This window comes from Xenopus laevis, chromosome 3S, assembly GCF_017654675.1.
Source record: "Xenopus laevis strain J_2021 chromosome 3S, Xenopus_laevis_v10.1, whole genome shotgun sequence".
Taxonomy (NCBI): domain Eukaryota; kingdom Metazoa; phylum Chordata; class Amphibia; order Anura; family Pipidae; genus Xenopus; species Xenopus laevis.
This window is the reverse complement of record NC_054376.1, coordinates 128915800-128939601: the sequence shown is the minus strand read 5'-3', so window position 1 is coordinate 128939601 and position 23802 is coordinate 128915800. Positions and strand designations below refer to the sequence as shown.

The 23802-nt window shown below is 39.2% G+C and overlaps 1 protein-coding gene across 1 annotated transcript; it reads left to right on the top strand.

Annotated features, from left to right (window-relative positions):
* The first annotated feature begins 1866 nt into the window (after positions 1-1866).
* Positions 1867-2811, top strand: LOC121402054 (olfactory receptor 11A1-like). Its single transcript, XM_041587784.1, has one exon. It carries the CDS (start codon positions 1867-1869, stop codon positions 2809-2811), a length of 945 nt encoding a protein of 314 aa, XP_041443718.1.
* The last annotated feature ends 20991 nt before the right edge of the window (positions 2812-23802 follow it).

Here is a 23802-nt window from a genome sequence, read left to right as displayed (position 1 = left end):
TATAAATCTTGGGAGTAAAGTCCTAGTTTCTAGTGAGACGGGGAGGCTGATATCAAAATATGGGAAAGAGAGCCTACAAAAGAGACTTTCATTGGGCTATTTTCCCCTCAGACACTAGCTTATTTAAGAGAACTCAAAACCACAAGTTTTTAATTTTTTTTGTGGAAATTCACACATACAAGAATATCTCTCCACTTTCCAATGGGAAGAAACTTTAATGTTAACTAGGAAAATAATATTTGAATGTTTCCATTAACTTGTAAGTGAGTTTGAGATTTAAAGGGGGAAAATCCATTGGGGGAACGCCACAACAAACATAAGGGTGCAAATATTCACTGCTCTGTTTTTGTAAATTGAGAAACGCCAACTTGACTTTTGACTTTCCATGTTAATGTGGTTTATGGAGAGACCTTATACTTTGTTACATGTTTACACTTTTCCAAACTACTATGAATAAGGGTTGTGGGATTTATGGGTTCAAATACAGTAGTCCACCATAATGCCAAAATGGCTTTACATTTTGTAGGTTAATTGCTCTAGTAACCAGAGAGCCGTTTCTGAATTAAAGGGCAAAAGAAATCCTTCCCAGTGTTGGACTGGCCCACTAGGATACCAGGAAAAATCCCGGTGGGTCCTCCTGCTGCTAAACATTTGGCCTATTTCATGGCCATTCCCCATTTCTATGAGTACAATGAGGCTAAATAGATGGAATAATATATTCTAGTATGTAAAACTATAAATAGAGGTTGAGCTAGGAGAGGAAGAATAATAGTACTGAGTGGGTCCCTGCTCTAAATGTTCTTTGTGGGCCCCTGGTCTAAGATTTTTGGGTGGGCCCCTGGTATCCCAGTCCGACACTGATCCTTCCACTAGATGCGAGTTCTCCCAATTATAGACAGTGTTGGCCTGGGATGCCCACCAGAAAACCTTGGTCCATGGGCCCACTTTACAAAGTATTATTCCTCCTCACCCAACCTTTTTATTCTAGTCTATTTACTTACTATATTCCACTATTAAGCAATTTTTGTCCCCTAAATAGTGACCATGAAATAGACCAAATGCTTAGAAGCAAGAGGCCCACTGACACCTGGGCCACTGGGAGTTTTTCTGGTATCCTGGTGGGGCAGTCAACACTGAAGGGCAGATTTGAACTTAGACTAGGGAATAGTAAAAATTCAATTGGTTTAAAAAAAAAAAAAAATTTTTACATTTTGAAATTGTACTTTCCCTTTTAGAACTCAAATTGAACTATTCACCACTTCTAAGTCTAAGAAGCAATGACTATGTATTGAGTGACGTTTTTAACTTGAATTTAGCCTACCAGCCCAAATGAACACTGAAAACTGGAGAGCATCTCTGCATTAGTTTTTAACATCCCTGTCTGCTTGAAATTTTTAATTAGTCTCAAGATAACAAAGCTTTATTAAATGAGCTCTGGGAGTTTGTTCCCCAAGAGTCAATGAACCTAATAAAAGTGTTCCAGGAAACCCTATCAGCAAAGCCTCCAATACGCAGGTCAAGAACAGACGTCTAGAAAATATTGCCTTATATCAGCAAGTATTAAATGCATTATGTTCAACTCTTATTTAGAACCCACGGATTGTCTAACGATAAAAGGAAGGTTCAACTTATTTTTTTACAATTTCTGACCATTTTTTTGGCAATTATCAGGTTTTTTGTTCAGGTTTAAAATGACTAACGTGTTTGTATGTTGTGATATCTGGTAGGATGAAGGACAGAATCTACAGATTATGCGGCAACGTGGACAAAGTTGGTTTCTGTGGGTCTTATTTATGATCAAATATTCATACAGTGCTCACCTCTGGGTGCCGAATATGTTTATTGTTGATTAATTGTTCCAAGGCAATGCTTCAAGATAATCGAACCTTTATCACTGAACTTTATTTGGTTGGGTTTGGGGATCTTCACAACTTCAAAATTGTCTTGTTTGCCATGATTCTGATTGTTTATATTATGGCATTAATGAGTAATGTTCTTGTGATCATCTTGGTTGCTACCTGCAAGAGTCTCCATTCTCCTATGTATTTTTTTCTCACTCAGTTGTCCTTGTCTGAAGTCTTGTTCACCTCCAATATTGTTCCCAATATGCTAAGGCTCATTTTGGTAGGAGGAGGGCCCATGTCTGTAAATGGCTGCATCAGCCAGTTCTATCTCTTAGGTGTCTCCACCATTGCTCAATGCTTGCTTTTGGCTGCCATGTCTTTTGATCGCTATGTGGCTATATGTAGACCCCTTCACTATACTTCTATTTTGACTTCCAAACTGCAACTGCACATTGTAATATTCTGTTGGACCTCTGGTTTCACATTGGCCCTTCTCATTAATATATTCTTACGTAAACTGCAATTCTGTCATTCCAGCATCATTAACCATTTCTATTGTGACATCGCTCCAGTGATAGAACTCTCATGCTCGGACACTTCCTCTGTGAAACTGGTCACTTCTCTTGTGTCTATGCCTGTGGTTCTTTCACCTTTCATGTTTATTATTGCTACTTATAGCGCCATAATTTTTACCATCCTCCGGATTCCCTCAAACCGCGGGAGACAAAAAGCCTTCTCCACCTGCAGCTCTCATTTGATTGTTGTCTCCATGTATTATGGCACATTGACAACAATATATATAGTCCCAACTGGAGAACATTCAGTGGATGCAAATAAGGTCCTCTCCTTGCTGTACTCTTCAGTCACTCCCTTGTTCAACCCCATCATTTATACCTTGAGAAATCAGGATATAAGAAGGGCCATAGGCAAATTTGTAAATGATTGTGCATCAAAGATTATTGTGTAAAGCTTAAGATAAGATATAATTGTCTACTGACAACAATTTCACATTAAAGTGCACCATAGGGCAGGGGCCTCCAACCTTTTTTATCCATGAGCCACACAAGCAGGAATAAATTCCTTGGGGATACCAAATAAGGATTGTAGTAGGCTAATCCCTTTGTGGACTGCTAGCCTGGAGCAATAAGCATATGTCTTTATGGCTCCAAAACTTGAATTTAAGCCAGACATTTCAAGATGGGCACTTACTGTGAGGCCACTAGAAGCAACATCAATGGACTGAAGGACAACATGATGCTCATAAGCCCCTGGTTGGGGATCAGTGCCATACGGGCTAACATTTTCCATATTTTAAAATGGGTAACAGCCTGGAGTCAAACCAGTGACCTGGTGTTTTTATGCTGTCTGCATTACCTCTGCCCTATGAAGGCTACAGTCCTGTTCACTCTTTTTGCTATCCTTGTCTTTGCAAGTAAGAATGGCTTGTTTTACCTGTTACCAATCTGGCGATCAGTGTAAGCCATTAGGCTGCCTATAAAACCCCTATACTGCACTCATTGCCCAATGTAGGTCTATTTCCTGATAGTTCCTGGGTGTCGTTATCTGTTCCTGACCTTTGCCTGTTTTGACCTTGCTGTATCGATGCCTGAACCGACCCTTGCCTGTTTGACCACTCTTTTGAATCCTGACTTTGTACCATGTTACTGTTTGGTTTTGACCCTGATTTGTTTATCCTGACTACTTTCCTGGCTCCTGATTCTGTACTGCACTGTCTGACTGGTACTGATCCGGCCTGTTCAGCCAGAATACTGTGCTGATTCTGTCCTGCACTGTCTGACTGATACTAACCCGACCTGTTTATCCTGACTACTCTCCTGGCTCCTGATTCTGTACTGGTTGGTACTGTCACAGCCTGTTCCCAACTTCACTCTCTGTTCTCCATTCCTCCTGTATATGTTAAAGTTCCCTTGCCTGCCCAGATATTTCTCCCTGGTCCTCTCACTTTAAGACCTGGTGGCATCTGAGTAGTGGAGGGCTCCTCCTGAAGCCGAGAGCATCTGCTATAGGCAGAAGTGTAAACAAAATGGGGATCTTGGGGTTTGTTCTGGGTTTGGGACACCATATTTTACAACATCAATGTATAGTATAGAATATAGAGAAATAATCTTCCCTCGTCTTGTAACTGAATAAACTAATGCCTAAAACCTGTCATCGTAACATTTGTTCTTTTGTCCAGGGCCTTAAAGAACATGATTACAAAGAAGGTCACTGATAGACCCACCAAAGACCATCTACTTTCTTCTCTGTAGGAACATAATCCCCTTTTTAAACTACTCCCCTGAGAATCTGGCAGCATAAAAAGCTACAAAACCAAAATGAAAACAGTTGCATTATAAAAGCCTTCCTTGTAACTCGGCTGAACTTTTGTCATTTCGCTACTCAAAGAATATGAAACTGAGAGGCAGCAATGAAGAAGTCTCAGAGATGAAATGTATTGTCCAAACTTCAGAAAGCCCCAACTTCTTACTGCTGACCAGAGAACTAGAAGCCTCTGAGTAACTTCTGATGAAACTCTTTCTACTGGACAAATATATTTATGGAGAAGACAAACATTTTTTATGAGTGGTGAATTTAGCCATGGATTTTGTTATGCTGGAAAAAAAAACAGTTTTTCCAAGGGGGAAAAAAATGTGTCCTTTGATTCCAATGCATTTGACACTAGAAAAAACACTTTACTCCAATGCATTTCATGAATTTTCCAACAAGAACCACCATCAGATAGCCGATGGCTACACAGCAGCTTGTTTATCTAAACTATAGTAGTACTTATCTGTTATCAACTGTGTACCCTGTGCTTCAATGGCTGCCCCCATGGCTACACAGCAGCTTGTTTATCTAAACTATAGTAGTACTTATCTGTTATCAACTGTGTACCCTGTGCTTGAATGGCTGCCCCCATGGCTACACAGCAGCTTGTTTATCTAAACTATAGTAGTACTTATCTGTTATCTACTGTGTAGCCTGTGCTTGAATGGCTGCCCCCATGGCTACACAGCAGCTTGTTTATATAAACTATAGTAGTACTTATCTGTTATCTACTGTGTATCCTGTGCTTGAATGGCTGCCCCCATGGCTACACAACAGCTTGTTTATATAAACTATAGTAGTACTTATCTGTTATCTACTGTGTATCCTGTGCTTGAATGGCTGCCCCCATGGCTACACAGCAGCTTGTTTATCTAAACTATAGTAGTACTTATCTGTTATCTACTGTGTATCCTGTGCTTGAATGGCTGCCCCCATGGCTACACAGCAGCTTGTTTATATAAACTATAGTAGTACTTATCTGTTATCTACTGTGTATCCTGTGCTTGAATGGCTGCCCCCATGGCTACACAGCAGCTTGTTTATATAAACTATAGTAGTACTTATCTGTTATCTACTGTGTATCCTGTGCTTGAATGGCTGCCCCCATGGCTACACAGCAGCTTGTTTATATAAACTATAGTAGTACTTATTTGTTATCTATTGTGTATCCTGTGCTTGAATGGCTGCCCCCATGGCTACACAGCAGCTTGTTTATCTAAACTATAGTAGTACTTATCTGTTATCTACTGTGTATCCTGTGCTTGAATGGCTGCCCCCATGGCTACACAGCAGCTTGTTTATCTAAACTATAGTAGTACTTATCTGTTATCTACTGTGTATCCTGTGCTTGAATGGCTGCCCCCATTGCTACAAAGCAGCTTGTTTATATAAACTATAGTAGTACTTATCTGTTATCTACTGTGTATCCTGTGCTTGAATGGCTGCCCCCATGGCTACACATCAGCTTGTTTATATAAACTATAGTAGTACTTATCTGTTATCTACTGTGTATCCTGTGCTTGAATGGCTGCCCCCATGGCTACACAGCAGCTTGTTTATATAAACTATAGTAGTACTTATCTGTTATCTACTGTGTATCCTGTGCTTGAATGGCTGCCCCCATGGCTACAAAGCAGCTTGTTTATATAAACTATAGTAGTACATATCTGTTATCTACTGTGTATCCTGTGCTTGAATGGCTGCCCCCATGGCTACACAGTAGCTTGTTTATATAAACTATAGTAGTACTTATCTGTTATCTACTGTGTATCCTGTGCTTGAATGGCTGCCCCCATGGCTACACAGTAGCTTGTTTATATAAACTATAGTAGCACTTATCTGTTATCTACTGTGTATCCTGTACTTGAATGGCTGCCCCTATGGCTACACTTGTTTATATAAACTATAGTAGTACTTATCTGTTATCTACTGTGTATCCTGTGCTTGAATGGCTGCCCCTATGGCTACACAGCAGCTTGTTTATATAAACTATAGTAGTAATTATCTGTTATCTACTGTGTATCCTGTGCTTGAATGGCTGCCCCCATGGCTACACAACAGCTTGTTTATATAAACTATAGTAGTACTTATCTGTTATCTACTGTGTATCCTGTGCTTGAATGGCTGCCCCCATGGCTACACAGCAGCTTGTTTATCTAAACTATAGTAGTACTTATCTGTTATCTACTGTGTATCCTGTGCTTGAATGGCTGCCCCCATGGCTACACAGCAGCTTGTTTATATAAACTATAGTAGTACTTATCTGTTATCTACTGTGTATCCTGTGCTTGAATGGCTGCCCCCATGGCTACACAGCAGCTTGTTTATCTAAACTATAGTAGTACTTATCTGTTATCTACTGTGTATCCTGTGCTTGAATGGCTGCCCCCATGGCTACACAGCAGCTTGTTTATCTAAACTATAGTAGTACTTATTTGTTATCTATTGTGTATCCTGTGCTTGAATGGCTGCCCCCATGGCTACACAGCAGCTTGTTTATCTAAACTATAGTAGTACTTATCTGTTATCTACTGTGTATCCTGTGCTTGAATGGCTGCCCCCATGGCTACACAGCAGCTTGTTTATCTAAACTATAGTAGTACTTATCTGTTATCTACTGTGTATCCTGTGCTTGAATGGCTGCCCCCATGGCTACAAAGCAGCTTGTTTATATAAACTATAGTAGTACTTATCTGTTATCTACTGTGTATCCTGTGCTTGAATGGCTGCCCCCATGGCTACACATCAGCTTGTTTATCTAAACTATAGTAGTACTTATCTGTTATCTACTGTGTATCCTGTGCTTGAATGGCTGCCCCCATGGCTACACAGCAGCTTGTTTATATAAACTATAGTAGTACTTATCTGTTATCTACTGTGTATCCTGTGCTTGAATGGCTGCCCCCATGGCTACAAAGCAGCTTGTTTATATAAACTATAGTAGTACTTATCTGTTATCTACTGTGTATCCTGTGCTTGAATGGCTGCCCCCATGGCTACACAGTAGCTTGTTTATATAAACTATAGTAGTACTTATCTGTTATCTACTGTGTATCCTGTGCTTGAATGGCTGCCCCCATGGCTACACAGCAGCTTGTTTATATAAACTATAGTAGCACTTATCTGTTATCTACTGTGTATCCTGTACTTGAATGGCTGCCCCTATGGCTACACTTGTTTATATAAACTATAGTAGTACTTATCTGTTATCTACTGTGTATCCTGTGCTTGAATGGCTGCCCCCATGGCTACACAGCAGCTTGTTTATATAAACTATAGTAGTACTTATCTGTTATCTACTGTGTATCCTGTGCTTGAATGGCTGCCCCCATGGCTACACAGCAGCTTGTTTATATAAACTATAGTAGTACTTATCTGTTATCTACTGTGTATCCTGTGCTTGAATGGCTGCCCCCATGGCTACACAGCAGCTTGTTTATATAAACTATAGTAGTACTTATCTGTTATCTACTGTGTATCCTGTGCTTGAATGGCTGCCCCCATGGCTACACAGCAGCTTGTTTATATAAACTATAGTAGTACTTATCTGTTATCTACTGTGTATCCTGTGCTTGAATGGCTGCCCCCATGGCTACACAGCAGCTTGTTTATATAAACTATAGTAGCACTTATCTGTTATCTACTGTGTATCCTGTACTTGAATGGCTGCCCCTATGGCTACACTTGTTTATATAAACTATAGTAGTACTTATCTGTTATCTACTGTGTATCCTGTGCTTGAATGGCTGCCCCTATGGCTACACAGCAGCTTGTTTATATAAACTATAGTAGTAATTATCTGTTATCTACTGTGTATCCTGTGCTTGAATGGCTGCCCCCATGGCTACACAGCAGCTTGTTTATATAAACTATAGTAGTACTTATCTGTTATCTACTGTGTATCCTGTGCTTGAATGGCTGCCCCCATGGCTACACAGCAGCTTGTTTATATAAACTATAGTAGTACTTATCTGTTATCTACTGTGTATCCTGTGCTTGAATGGCTGCCCCCATGGCTACACAGCAGCTTGTTTATATAAACTATAGTAGTACTTATCTGTTATCTACTGTGTATCCTGTGCTTGAATGGCTGCCCCCATGGCTACACAGCAGCTTGTTTATATAAACTATAGTAGTACTTATCTGTTATCTACTGTGTATCCTGTGCTTGAATGGCTGCCCCCATGGCTACACAGCAGCTTGTTTATATAAACTATAGTAGTACTTATCTGTTATCTACTGTGTATCCTGTGCTTGAATGGCTGCCCCCATGGCTACACAGCAGCTTGTTTATATAAACTATAGTAGTACTTATCTGTTATCTACTGTGTATCCTGTGCTTGAATGGCTGCCCCCATGGCTACACAGCAGCTTGTTTATATAAACTATAGTAGTACTTATCTGTTATCTACTGTGTATCATGTGCTTGAATGGCTGCCCCCATGGCTACACAGCAGCTTGTTTATATAACTATAGTAAAAAAAAATCATTGGTATGCATTGAAAAAAAAAACCACAAAGACAAATTAAAGTTTAAAATCGCAAAGCCTTTATTAAGAAATAACTTACCAAAACTCCACTTCCATTCCTCTTCAGAAAAGGCGAGAGGGCGACGATCGATTGTGCCGGGCTCAATTTCTCCTCCCTGGCTATCTCCTACAAGGAAGGAGAAATCGAGCTCCGCACAATTGATCTCAATCACTTTCCAAAGAGGAGCACAAGTGGAGTTTCGGTAAGTTATTTCTTGATAAAGACTTTTTTAAAAGTTTAATTTGTCTTGGTGTTTTTTTTTCAATGCATACTAACAACGTTTTTTTTAAAATAAATTTTGATGTTACTGGTCCTTTAAAGACTCACGTGCTTTTATCAAACATTTACAAATATCATTTGCCATATATACACACAAATCATGATTTAGACACTTGAAGCATTAACTTTCGTGAGCGAAATTGCCATCTGCAATTTTTTTTTCTAGAAAAACTGTCTCTGGCAAAATTGTCTCTGAGACAAAAAATCTATCTTAGAAAAAAACCTCCCATTGACTTTAATGTATTTGGATAAAAAAGTCAATGAGACCAAAAAGTTGCCAAGACAAAAAAGAAGCTGAAACAAAAATGTCACCAATAGAAAAACACACATTGAATTTAATGCATTTGGAGTGAGCAAAAATTTCCCCCCATTGACTTCAATGCATTTTGCGGATTTTTGGGCCAATGTATAATAGTCTGCATAGCACCGAATAGGGCAACGACCACCAATAGCAGTTACATAACATGTTGGCTCATTACATGGAGGCTGTCAGTGAGTACAACACCATTTGGAGCAACAAGGATAAAGGATATCTAGATATTGATGGAGAAGTCATCGCTATGTTTAAAATAAATTGGCAATGTGGGTTTTTTTATATGAAGAATAGTTGTGGCATAGTGGAAAGGAGCTTTAATAACAATGTAGGGCAATGTATATGCTAGTGCAGAGCTAAAAACATCTTAAGGTGGCCATACGCGGGCAGATAAAGCTGCCGATGTGATACAAATGTGACATGACAGGCCATGTATGAATGTGAGTGTGATCAAGTGCATTCAATATGGCTCCTTAGTTGTAAAATAGATGTACTGATATTAGCAGGAGACCAAGGAACAACCGGAGTAGTATTAATAGGAGACCAGGGAACAACCGGAGTAGTATTAATAGGAGACCAGGGAACAACCGGAGTAGTATTAATAGGAGACCAGGGAACAACTGGAGTTGAGTTATTCAGTCATTAGCAGGAGAACAAGGAATAGTAGGAGTTAAGGTAATAGACTCATAAACAGATAAATATGTTTATTAAGGAGGAAGCTCATATCTTATTCACATAGTTATAATCAAAATACACAGCAATTATACACAGCAATTATTTTCATTCACATGGTTATTTCCATTTTCATGGTCATTCTCATGGCCATGTCCTGGGCATGTAGCCATTATTATTATTATATATGTCTATGTGTAATGATCTATTACTTTGTTATTGTACCAATATAAAAAGGAGCTCAGCTGGGGGGGCTTCGGGACTTCATCTACAAGCAGACGTGTTGTGTAGAATAATTGGTCTTGTAAGGACCATTGGCCGATTGATGTGCTCTGGGAGTCGCTGTATTTGATTTGGGCCCGGGGTCCCCCAGCTGATGTTCCTCTCAGAAGTCTGCCAAGGGAAGCTCGGCTAGACGTTGCGTTGTCTTCAATCGGTATTGTATTACTTTTCTTACAATATATTATTCTTCTCTAATGATGATCAATGTGTGTGTGTGTTTTAATTCCACCCCTATATTTGATAAGTCTGCCAAGGGAACTTGTAGCAAGACAGCCGATATCGGTTGTTTGGACCAATTTGACCAATTTGGGCTTATCTGCCTGTGTATGGGGGCTTCCGATGGGTCTTCCAGATCGATATCTGGCCACGATATTGATCGGAAAGGTTTGATTTTTAACCGACCGACCCGTCGGAGCCCCTTGGTGTATCGTAATTCGATCGTTCGTCCATACGACCGAACGTTTGAATTACCCCCAATATAGCCATGCCGTTAGTGGCATATCACTTTGGCATGTCATCAAACGAGCGGATCTTTGAGTCTATGGCCAGCTTCAATGTGATTGCACCTTTTTTTTAACTTTTTCCCAATTTCTTTGTCAAAACAAAATCCGGCTAATACACTCGACACTAGCATTGGCTTGTTCTGGACAATCATCCTGTTAACTCACCATTACTGTACTGTATATTGTAGTGTGGTCTTGTGTCCAACCCTACAGGGTGAACCTTGGTCCGTAAATGTTGAAAGAAGTCTTCAGGTATGATGTTCATAGTTGGTCATGATGTAGCGTACGGCATAACCTTATTTTGAGAAAACCACAGTCTACCAACCCGAGGTCCAAAAATGATCATCATTGTCAATGCATTAATATATGTAGATAGTAAATGGTGCACTATGAATACAATGTTAATATAAAGAAGGTCTGTTGATTGCATAATAACCACCATTTCCTAGTTTGGCCTTATTTAGATCATTTTCTTTTTCCTACAAATAGAAAGAGATTTCCATATGGCTCTTTTAATATCCTGATTTCTCAAACTATAAATAATGGGGTTGAACACCGGGGTCACTGAGGTGTACAATATGAATATAAACTTTAAATTCCCTGAATGATTTCCCGTTGGATATACATAAGATGCTACTAGGGTGCAATAATAGATACACACAACAATCAGGTGGGAGCTACAAGTGGAGAAGGCTTTTTGTCTCCCACAGCTTGAGGGGATCCTGAGGATGGTGAGAATGATGGAGACGTAAGTACCAGTAATAAACAGAAATGGAAAAGCAACAGAAACTGTAGAAACCAAAGAGGTGACCAGTTCAAGGAGGAAAGTGTCCGAGCACGAAAGCTCCATAACAGGAGCAATATCACAGCCGAAATGATTGATGGTGTTGGAATGACAGAACTGAAGTTGATATAAGAACACAAAAACTAGAAAAGAAGCTGCGAAGCCACAGACCCAACAGATGATGACAACACATACCTGAAAACTAAAGGTCATAACAGATGTATAATGTAAAGGATTACAAATGGCCACGTGGCGGTCATAGGACATGGCAGCTAGAAGCAAACATTGTGTAAGAATTGGCACACATAATGCAAAAAACTGGAGCTTGCACTCTAATACAGACATTGTTTCACCCCCAGACAATATTAGTCGGAGAATGGTGGGCACAATGTTAGAAGTGAATATGATTTCAGAGAAAGACAGTTGGCTGAGGAAGAAATACATGGGAAAATGAAGAGTTTTGTTGGTAATAACCAAGAAAATAACAAGAAGGTTTCCCTTTAATGCCATGAGGTAGAGGAGCAAGAACAAGCTGAAGAAAACATATTTGTAGCTGTGAAGATCGCCAAAACCAACCAGAAAAAATTCGGTGATTGTTGTCTGGTTCCGTTCTTGGATTTCCTCGGGGCAAGAAAACAGTGGAAGGTAAATTATAAAGCATTTGTAATATGGAGGCTTCAGTTGTAACACCCCCACATAGAGAATTTATTTGCTCTTGGTAAAGCAGTTTGTTCTCTTAAACATGAATTGGCTCATTGAGTTACAGGACAAATAAGGAATCGAACACAAAAATCATTCTCAATGGGCAATATAAATAAATGTTCCCAATATGAACCACTGCAAACACTTTGCCCCTCAAACAGCAGTAGGATAGAGATTATTTAATAAAACATCTTCAAGAGATTCTGTCATGATTTTTATGATGTAGTTTTTATTTCTAAATGTTTATACTGCAAATAATTCACTGTACAATATAAAATGTCATTCCTGAACCAGCAAGTGTATTTAGTTGTAATATTGGTGTGTAGGTGCATCTCAGGTCATTTTGCCTGGTCATGTGATTTCAGAAAGAGCCAGCACTTTAGGATGGAACTGCTTTCTGGCAGGCTGTTGTTTCTCCTACTCAATGGAACTGAATGTGTCTCAGTGGGACCTGGGTTTTACTATTGAGTGCTGAGTAAAGAGTGACTGAAGTTATCAGAGCACAAGTCACATGACTGGGGGCAGCTGGGAAACTGACAATATGGGGCAGATTTATCAAAGGTAGAAGTGAAAATTCAAATGAAAAAAATTCAAATTTAGAGTTAATTTTTGTGTACTTCGACTAGGGAATAGTCCAAATTAGATTCAAATTTGAAAAAAATGTAAATTTTGAAATTTATCATGTACTGTCTCTTTAAACTTTTTGACTTTGACCATTCGCCATCTAAAACCTGCAGAATTGCAGTTTTAGCCTGTGGGGAACCTCCTAGAACCCATTTGGAGTCAATTGGTGGACGTTTTTTTGTCGGGAAAAACTTTGAATCGTAAACCTATTCGATTGAAAATGGTCCTATTCGGGCCAAAAAAAAACTTTGATCTAATTTTGGTTGGTCTTTTTGAATTCGAATTTTGAAGTTTTTCAAATTAAAAATTCAACCCTTGATTTTAAAATTAATTTCAATAACATTGAATTGAAAAAAAAAATTCTCTGCTCTTTTGAGAAACAGATTTCAGTGCAGAATTCTGCTATTAACTGAAGCATTTTGAAGAAAACATTTTTTCCCATGACAGTATCCCTTTAATGAAAAAGTTGTTACGTTTGCTCCAAAAGCTTACACCACCCTCAAGCAGGTGTTCAGGTTCACAATGTGCAATTAAGATTTGCAATGTAATAAAAGCCTATTGAAGAATATGACAATACAACATACACACTTTTATTTACAAATTTGTTCTCTTTGCGAATTTTTTTACATTTCTCCCCAAACAGTTCCTTTCAGGTTATTTACCTATTAGCTCAGTGATAGAGACCATGTAATGAGGTTTATACAGTGGATAATATAATTCAGTTTTGCACCCTCTTAGGAACCAGGAGCTACACAAGTCAGCTGGAAAAAATGGCATCAGCTCCAATAAGGAGAAGTCGGAGTTGGAGGAGGCTCTACCAGACAACACCTTGTATAAAGTGTAGGGACAAAGGAAGACTTTAAAGGGTTTTTAATTGGATAACAAAATGTTATCGCAACTCTCTTGCCCTGAAGTGCTCTATTTGGAGTTTACCACTGAATAATGTGCACTTGTATAAATAGATGGGAGTTGTGTTGACTCCTTGGCTTGTAAATTATATACTCAGCTGGAAAGAGACTCATGATCATTCAACTCCCTGATAAGCTTCTACTGGAGGGGATCTGGACTGCTGAAGGTTACCTGACTACTGGTAAAACTGTTAACGAACTGTAGGTTAGAAGCCCAAAATGCAGCAAGAGAGCCCTGCTAACACTGGTCTTCACTGGCACCTTTTGTGGCCCTGGAACTGTCTGCTGTAGGGTCATCAGAGAATTCTACAGACAAGGGTCCAGCAGAGACTTGGTCAACAGTACTTATGTACACTATTTACCTGAAATGTTCTCAGATCAGAGCCATTATCTCCTAAATGTCCCTTTACCTGTACATTCAATGGCAAATTACTTGTGTTAGACAATACCAAGTCCAACAATGCACCTTCTCCTGTTGGTTTTTTCATCATCTGTAAAAAAAGGATACAAAAAACAGATCAGAAGTTTGGAAGGGAGAAGATTCTAGGTAAAGCTACTGAATGGATGAGATAGGAACAAGGCCTAGTAAGAAACGTGAATCTGAAGGTATCTGAAATTTCATGTGAGTAGCTTAGAAACGGAGTTACTGGTGATTATACAAATGCTCACATTTTTTATTTAGAGTGAGAAAGAGACATGTTGGACCCAACTGTGCTTTCCTCTACTGTATCTCTGACATGATACCAGGCTTGGCTTAAGGCAACTGTTTATACTTGTCTTATAGTCTTTCTTTTTGCACAGCATCCCAAGTTTGACACCATTTCTGAAACAAAGGTGCATGATGCACTGGGAGTTGGGGGTGCTGTAGGCAAAGTATAATATTTAACTACTTATCTTCTTTTAAACAAAAATTGTGATAGGTTCTCTTTAATTGGAACCCACCAAAAATGGCAAACAAATAATCAATGGACTGAGGTTGTATTAAAGTGCATGACAGCCAAAAATTGACAACATTATTATTACTATTTATCAGAAATCGAAGTTGAGGTTTGCAAGGTTTATTTCTACTTCAAATAAATCACACTGTAAAAGAAAAATTTAATGTTTGCTTATTTATGAAAAAATCAGAATGCAAAAAACTTGACAATCATGAAAAAAAACGTTAAAGCCTTGAATTTTTCTCGTTTATAGGCTTAAAATACTCAAATTTGTGAGTTTACAAACTCAAAATCTGGACAGTCTCAAGTTTAAAAATTGCTTTAATTTTGCCTAGAACAAATGCCATTGAATTGTACATCAACTCGCCAGCTTTTAGATGCAGAATTTTTACAGTTTTTTTTTTTTTTGCTTAATAGATTTCAGATGTTAGAGTTTTTGAAACTATAATTCAAATTGGTGACTTTTTGTGAAAAAAAAATTCAAATCGTGGCAAAAATTCAAATTCGAACCTTGATAAATCGCCCCCTATATATCAATAATATGTAATTGAATTAGGTAACTATAATAACAAATATTAATGGCTTCACATTACAAATATTGTCCCCTGATCCCAAAATCCAAGGTGGGGGGCTCTCTGATATTCCTCTACTGAACAAATAGCAAATTGTATCACAAAGACAGCAAGCAAAGGGCAGAAAAATGGCAGATTGTAGAGAATCCTCAAGTTTTCTGGATATGGGGCTACTTACAAACATTTAAAGGCCTTTACAACATACATTTCAAAGATCATCTCATGTTTATTTACTTTAAATTGCCAAAACATGATTTTCCAAAGGAGTATGACTCCAAATATAAAATAAAACAGGAATGTTTGTGAAGATTCTCATTTATCCAGGTTATGGTATATCTGTAGAAATAAGTCAAATCAACTGGACTTGCTGTGTGAGTATTCCTTACCGTACCCCCTTCCTTATGGGGGGCCTCAGGACCACCTTGACTAGGTCTTGAAGGGAATAGTTTGTGGAACTTCCAGATGAGTGAAGGAGCATGAATGTCAGATTTTTTAACCCAGGAATATTCCTCGGACCAAACCCTTCACATTCGACCAAGTACAGTAAGGTAGAGTCCTGCACAGGTCCATTTTTTGGGACCCGAACCTGAACCGTACCCGCAACCTGCAATCCGCAACCCGGACCCGCAACCCGCATTCTTACCCGCTTGGACCCGCTAACCGACCATACCCGCAAGTACCTGATCCGCAAACCGGACCCGTGACCCACTGACCATCAAGAATCAGGAAGTGCTGTCATTGGAAACCGGAAGTAACATCATCGGAAGTAGATGTGATCAGAAAAAAAAGGAATAAAACAGGAAGTGCTGTCATTGTAAACCGGAAATGATGTCATCGGAAGTAGACATAACCAGAAGAAAGGAGTGAATATCGATATTGAGAAAACCCGCGGCCCGACCCGCAACCCGCAAGAACTGCCGACCCGTGGGTATACCCGCACCTGGAAATTCTAAACGCAACCCGCAGGGTATCGCAGGTTTTTGTGGGTACCCGACCCGCTGCAGGACTCTACTGTAAGGCACCTCTGGTAACACGGGAATTCAAAATCCTTCTTACTTCGAACTCCTGGTGGCCATCGACAAGAATAGGCGTGAGAGAAGAAGAAGAAGGCTCTGAGGTCATCGTCGGTTTGAGGAGGAATACATGGAAACATTTGCAATCTGCATCTCAGGAGGTAGTTGAAGATGAACTGCTACAGGATTGATGAACTCAACTATATAAAAGGGCAGATGAATTTGGGACCAAGCTTAGGAGTAGGAACTTTGAGGTGAATATTCCTGGTGGAAAGCCAGACCCTGTCTCCGAGAGAATACTGAGGAGTAGGGGCTCTTCTTTTGTCTGCAAAATTATTTTGAGAAAGGGAACTTTTTGCTAAGTTGGCTTTTGTAGCATGTCAGATAGCCAACATATGAGTGACTTGGTCATTGGCTGCAGGAACATTAGTGAGACGTAGGTCTTGAGGAAAAGCCAGTGGATGTTGACCATAAACACCGAAGAATGGGGATCTTTCCAAAGATGAATGTAAAGCATTGTTGTGAGCGAATTTGGCCCATGGAAGGAGATCTCTCCAATCGTCTTGACACAAAGAAATATGACACCTCAGAAACTGTTCAAGTGCCTGATTAACTCACTTAGCTGCACCATTAGACTGAGGATGGTAGGCAGAAGAAAACTGAAGAGAAATATTGCGACCTTTGCACAAGGATCTTCAAAACCTAGAAACAAATTGGGAACTTCTATTGGATACAATTTCAACCGGAAATCCATGAAGATGAAAAATATGTTGAATAAATAATTTAGAAAGTTCCACAGCCAAAGGTAACTTATGTAGAGTTATAAAATGGCCCATTTTACTGAATCTATCTACCACCACCCAGATAACCGTATGCCCCAGGGAAGCAGGAAGATCAACAATAAAGTCCATAGCTAAATGGGTCCAGGGTCAAGAGGGTATGGGTAAAGCAGGAGTAATCATTTGGGAGGAGAGTGTCCAGACTTAGATGTAGCACATGTAGCACAGGATGACACAAAGTCTTTAACATCCTTCCGAAAGGAAGGCCACCAGAAAAGACAAGATAGGAGTTCCATTGTCCTTCTAATTCCAGGATGATCAGCCTGTTTGGAATTATGAGACTGACTGAGGACAGTGTGAAGGAGTTCTGGAGGAACATACACCACCCCCAAGGGGGTATTGGAAGGTGCCAAAGATTGTGCTGACAACAACTGTGAGGGGAATAAGGCAGCCACAATTTTAGCTGAGGGCACAATGGGTTCAGGATCTTCGATTGCAGGGATCTTCAGGAAGAAAGCTTCTGGAAAACACATCCGCCTTCAATGATTGGATTGTAAAGACGCAGCCATGTCAGTCCTAGAACCACTGGTGTGGAAGGGCAGTGTCACGTTCGGCACCCTAAATCCACAACCAGTGCTAGGCTCCCTGGTCTCTGCTCTTGCTTCTGCCTTTAACAGCCGCCTTTCACCTCGGGAGGAGCCCTCGGCTAATTGGATGCCGCCAAGTCTTATTAAAAGAGGAGCAAAGCTACAGGTTCTGGACGAGCAAAGGGGCACGATCATCTCACCAAGGATACTGGATGGAAGAACACAACTTGGAAGACTGGGCCAGCACAAACACAGTAGAATTAGTCAGACAGGCTGGAATCAGGATTGGACAGCATAGAATAAACAGGCAGGCAATGGTCATATTCCACCTTGGCTTGCTCGGACACAAACTGCACAGGTTGCAACTCAAATTGAATTAGGCACTGGTTGACAAAGCCTCGGCAAGCCTGTGGGTCTCAGAGGCTCCGCTGGGACTTGGGGACCAAGGAGGAAACATCAGTCCAAAACAGTTCAAGGTATCCGACGGGGATGAAGAAGAAGAATAGTCTAGTCCAGGCAAAAGGGTCAATACAGGCAGCAAGATTCAAAGTCGATATAACAGACCTTGGTCAAACACAGGAATTAATAACAGAAGTAGTAATCGCACCCGGGAACACACAAAGTAGGACCTAATGTTCTGGCATCTTATATAGGCCAATTTGGCGCCAAACAAGCATGATGATGTCACGATGCTGTGTCCATTTTGACTCACTGGCATCAAGATGCTGCACAGGTTTGATGCATTGGCGTCAGAACGTGCCATGTGGGAGCCCCGGGCGCTGCCAACTTGCCGAAGAGGACCGGAGAAGTAGCCGGAGCGGTGAGTATTCCTTACAGTACCCCCTTCCTTATGGGGGGCCTCAGGACCACCAGGACTAGTAGTAATCACACCCACGAGCAATCAAAGTAGAACCTATAATTGGGCAATGTCTGTAATGTTCTAGCGTCTTATATAGGCCAATTTGATGCCAAACAAGTGTGATGACATCATGACGCTGCGTGCTGGCGCTACAAATTTTTATGCACTGGCGTTACGATGCTGCATACATTTTGATGCCCTGGCATCAAGGCGCTGCGCACGTTTGACGCATTGGCATCAGAATGTGCCATGTGGAAGCCCTGAGTGCCACCATCTTGCCGAAGAGGACGGGAGCAGTAGCCTGAGCGGTGAGTATTCCTTACAACTTGTAAGACACATTCATATATAAAAAAGAGTAAGTAAAGTTAGAGAGTAACATGAGAGTAACTAACATGAGCATGCAAAAAGTTCCTGGAGGTTGTGATTGACTATTGGTAGCCTCTGTGGACTGGCAGCCTACAGTAGACTCTAAGGGGGTTATTTATCAAAGTCCGATTTTATTTCAACATTTTCTGCTACAAACTTGATCAAATCTGCTCGGGTTTTTTATGCTTATTTATTATTACATTTTCCCGAAAATTTGCTTTTTTTTATTTTTACCTTTTCACTTTTTTGCCCGAAAAGAAAATTTCAGAGTATTGCACGAAGCCTGGCGCACATCAAAAAATCATTGAGACTTCTCCCATTCACTTATATGCAGCCTCAGCAGGTCTGAGATCAAGGATTTTCTAATTCGGACTTGGGGTTTAATAAATTCCGAAAAAATTTCTGATTTTTTCAAAGTTCAATTTTATAAAAAATTTTATCACAAATTTTTCATGATTTTTGCATTCAGAGTTTAGTAAAAAAAAAAAAAAACCCCTAAGACTGCCTTAGATAGTAATACTTTGTGATACTACATCTGTCTCTCACAAACCATTGGTTGTTTATAATTATGTATTTAATACAAAAAGCAGAACTGCGGAGAAGCTCAGAAACACATTATTTTATATTAGAATTATTAAAATGGCTTTAATAAAATTATCAAAATGGCTTTAATAAATAAGCCTCACGGAGATAATGGGCCGATAATTAAGGGCAGATTTATGAACATTTTAATAAAATCTTTTACTTCACGGAAAAAATAAAAACTCTCAGCTATTTTCATATACCTGGTCCATACAATCAGTTTTTTAAATTCAACCCAATGACACAGCCGGCAGATTATTGATTTAAGACAGTGGTTTCCTGATTAGCCATAATGAAAATAAATTAAATATAAGAAATATATAAAAAAAAAAAATATATAAGAAATCATAAACATTTTCTGTTAAATACAACATATAAATGGATATTTGTAATTTGTGAATATTTAAAATTTACAGGTTGTGTGATTTGTATGTTGTGGGATTGGGTCTTTTGTCATCTAAATTTAATTGTCGGATTAGGAGACACTAAATGATATTATGTAAATATAATATTATATAATAATATATTATATCCTGTAGCAGTTGCCTGGATTTGTTTTCTTGATTTAGTGTTGATTTATCTTTTATTCTTTTTTCTTTGATGTAACAAGATAATAGTTTACAAAATGTTGATATTGTGATGCCCTTTAAAGGGACAGTAAACCTCATTAAATCTATGTTTTTTGTTATTTCCTGAACTGAAAAAGGCAAGCAAGGAAACGGAAGCTCCTCCGTGTTTGGTCATTTCAAAAACTCGAATTTGTGAGTTTACAAACTCGAAATCTCGACAGTCTCCAATTAAAAAATTGCTTGAATCTTGCCTAGAACAAATGCCATTGAATTCTACATGAACTCATCAGCTTTAAGATGCAGGAATTTTACATTCATGTTTTTTGCTTAATAGATACCAGACATTAGATTTTTTGAAAATATAATTCAAATTGGTGACTTTTTGTCTTGTGTTTTTCTTGAAGACATTTCACCAGTCATCCAACTTGATTTCATTCTAAATTAAGAAATGACTGGTGAAACGTCTTCAAGGAAGAAACACAGCAAGTCCAGTTGATTTGACTTATTTCTCCAGATAAAACAGGAATATTGTCCAAACAGTTTGGATTTCTACTACAGTTTTACAAATTTACATTTAAGTTTTTTTAAATAAAAGAAAACCCTGACATAAAACTTCGGATATTATCTTTTTTGTGGCACATCTTTTCAAATCATTGTATTTCAGAGAATAGAACAAAACTAAAGTAAAAAACAAAAGCCTTGTTACAGTACAACACAAAATTCAGTTCAATAGATTTGAGCATATAATTGTTTTTTTATTGGGTTAAAAATTGGATAAAAACCTATATATCATTTTCCCATAAGTTTCTCCATGAAAATACACCAGCAAAAATGTGTACATTCACTAAATTTTTATGAAGAATTATAAGTAATGGAAACAGGATCATACCTTGAGCTAAACATGTTTGCAAATTATGGACTCCCTGACTTATTTTATATAAACCTTTTATGTTTTGTAGAGACAGAAAAAACTGTCAACATGTACAGTATTAAACTGAATTCCAGAAAGAATATCCAGTACCTCGTAGAATCTTTTTTCTTGTTTTGGACCTGAGCAGAACTTAAGAGGAGAACCAAATAACTTCTTCAACCCACGAATGAATTCCTCTTCTTGATCTTCAAACAGATCAAGGAATGTTGTTGATTTAAGCACTCTTTTATATTTGCTGCGTATCTAAAGAAAAGGTCCTCATGGATTTAGAAGTCTACATAGGGCATGTCAGATCCAGGGAAATTAATCCCTTGCTATCTGTTTATTATAAATTATCTCAAAAAAGAATTTATAAAAAGAATTTTAACTAAGGATAGACTCTAATTACCAATGTCTTCTTTTGCAAAACAAAAAAAATATGTTATATAATAATTTTTTTTATATAATTCATGCACATTTTGTATGGTTAGTATATAATGGAAAATTTAACTTCATACTTACTGAAATTTTATTTTCCTGGTTACTGTGGGCAGCCATCCCACTAAGGGTGTTTTCCCACACGCTGATAGGACAGTTCCTCCAAAGTCATCCAATGAGCTACCTACCTCTGTCTTATCCACCCCTTCCGCTTCCTTCCTATTATCTTTTTGTCCGAGCTGTACTTTTGGGAGGGCTTAGTGTGATGGCTGCCCACAGTAACCAGGAAAAGAAAATTTCGGTAAGTATGAAGTAACATTTTCCATTTTCCCCGGTCATTGTGGCAGCCATCCCACTAAGGGTGATATACTTGAGTAATATATTAGGGTGGGTCTCAATAACAATTCCAATATTTTCTGCTTGGAAGAATACTTTATTTTGAGTTACAAACCGACTATGCTTGACATACTCCCCCCATTGGTACCTCAGCCTGAAATGCCCAAGAAGCACTGATTGCCCTTGTGGAATGTGCCTTCACCCCTTTCGGTAAGCATTTTCCGCTTTCTTCATAAGCCATTTTAATACAGTTTACAATCCATCTACTTATTGTCCAGGTTGCAGCTGCTTGTCCCTTCCTACTTCCTGTAGGGATAACGAATAATTTATCTGTTTTTCTCCACGTATTGGTTCTCTTTAAATAGACCGTTAGACATCTGACAGTGTCTAGATTATGCCAATCTTTTTCCTGTTGCGAATCAGGATTCTGAAAAAAAGCTGGCAACACAATTTCCTTATTCATATGTTGCTGTGATACCACCTTTGGTAAAAATGCTGGCACTGTTCTCATACAGATCTTATCTGCCTGTATAACTGTATATGGTTCTTTCGCTGAAAGTGCTTGTAAGTCACTCACTCTTCGTGACGAAGTGACTGCCACCAAGAACACTGTTTTTAGAGTCAGTATTTTTTCTGACACCGTCTCTTTTGGTTCAAATGGGGCCTTTGTCAACTTCTCCAAGACCAGTGGTAGATTCCACACTGCTGATAATTCTCTCACTGTTGGTTTAATATGAAGTGCTCCCGTTAGAAATTTTACCACTCTGGGGTTCTTTGCCCACTGAACGCCTGTTACTGCCGAAATTGCTGAAGTTTGCAATCTCAGGGTCCTAACACTAATATCCTTCGATCAAAAAAAGTTAGCCAAGCCTATGGGGACCTTCCCCATAGGCTAACATTGACTTCGGTAGCTTTTAGATGCCGAACTAGGGGGTCGAAGTTTTTTTTAAAGACACAGTACTTCGACTATCGAATGGTCGAATAGTCGAACGATTTTTAGTTCGAATCCTTCTATTCGAAGTCGAAGTCGTAGTCGAAGGTCGAAGTAGCCCATTCGATGGTCGAAGTATCCAAAAAATTACTTTGAATTTCGAATTTTTTACTTCGAAAATTCCCTCGAATTCACTTCTACCCTTCATAAATCTGCCCCTAAAATTACTTTCCAATCCATCTTGAAGGAAATCAAGTATATGAAAAACCGTTACTTCTTCAGGAGTGGCTCCTTTTTTAAGTAACCAAGATACAAAGGTTTTCCACACCCTTTCATAGGTTTTATTTGTTGTGGGTTTTCTAGCCGCTATCTGAGTGGGACATTCGCTAAGATTCGTAGTTGCGCCAGGCGTAACTTCACCGCACTTCGCCAGGCGTAATTTCGCCAGCGCTCCGCAAATTCACTAAAATCCGAAGTTGCGCTCAGGGGTAGCGTATGGTTGCGAAGTTGCGCTAGCATTGATTCACTAAGCGAAGCGAAGTTACGCTAGCGATGGTTAATTTGCATACGGCGCCAAATTCAAATTTCAATGGAGGAATATGTAGCAGCACTACAAATGCCTGGGAAACCTTCAAAACATCAAATAAAATTTTGCCCTACACATGTGCCCACTGTATAGTTAAGTTGCCATGAGTTAGGAAATGTAGGGGGGAAGGAGGGGAGCCCCAAAAAAAAATTCAATCTTTTTCAGCCTATCACCCGTATATATAGAAAAAATGCCAGTGTTTTTTGGGACTTTGAAAATTTTTTAACTTTTTTTGAAGAAATCCCTATCTACTCTATTGCGCTTCGCCTGGTCTGAGGTGGCGAAGGAAGTCTAGCGTAAAAGGTAGCGTTCAGTACATTGCGCGCGTTAGTGAATTTGCGTAGTTACGTCCATTGCTCAAATTCTCCAGGCGTAAGGGTGCGAAGTTACACTAGCGAAGTAACGCCAGCGTCCGTTAGTGAATTTGCGAAGTAACGAAAATGCCCAACGCTAGTGAATTGACGCTAGCGTTAGGCACTTCGGCGCATAGTGAATTTGCCCCTATATAGTGTCTATTACTGCCACTGAAACCTCTTCTTCCCTTAACCTGTTCCTTTCAATTTCCAGG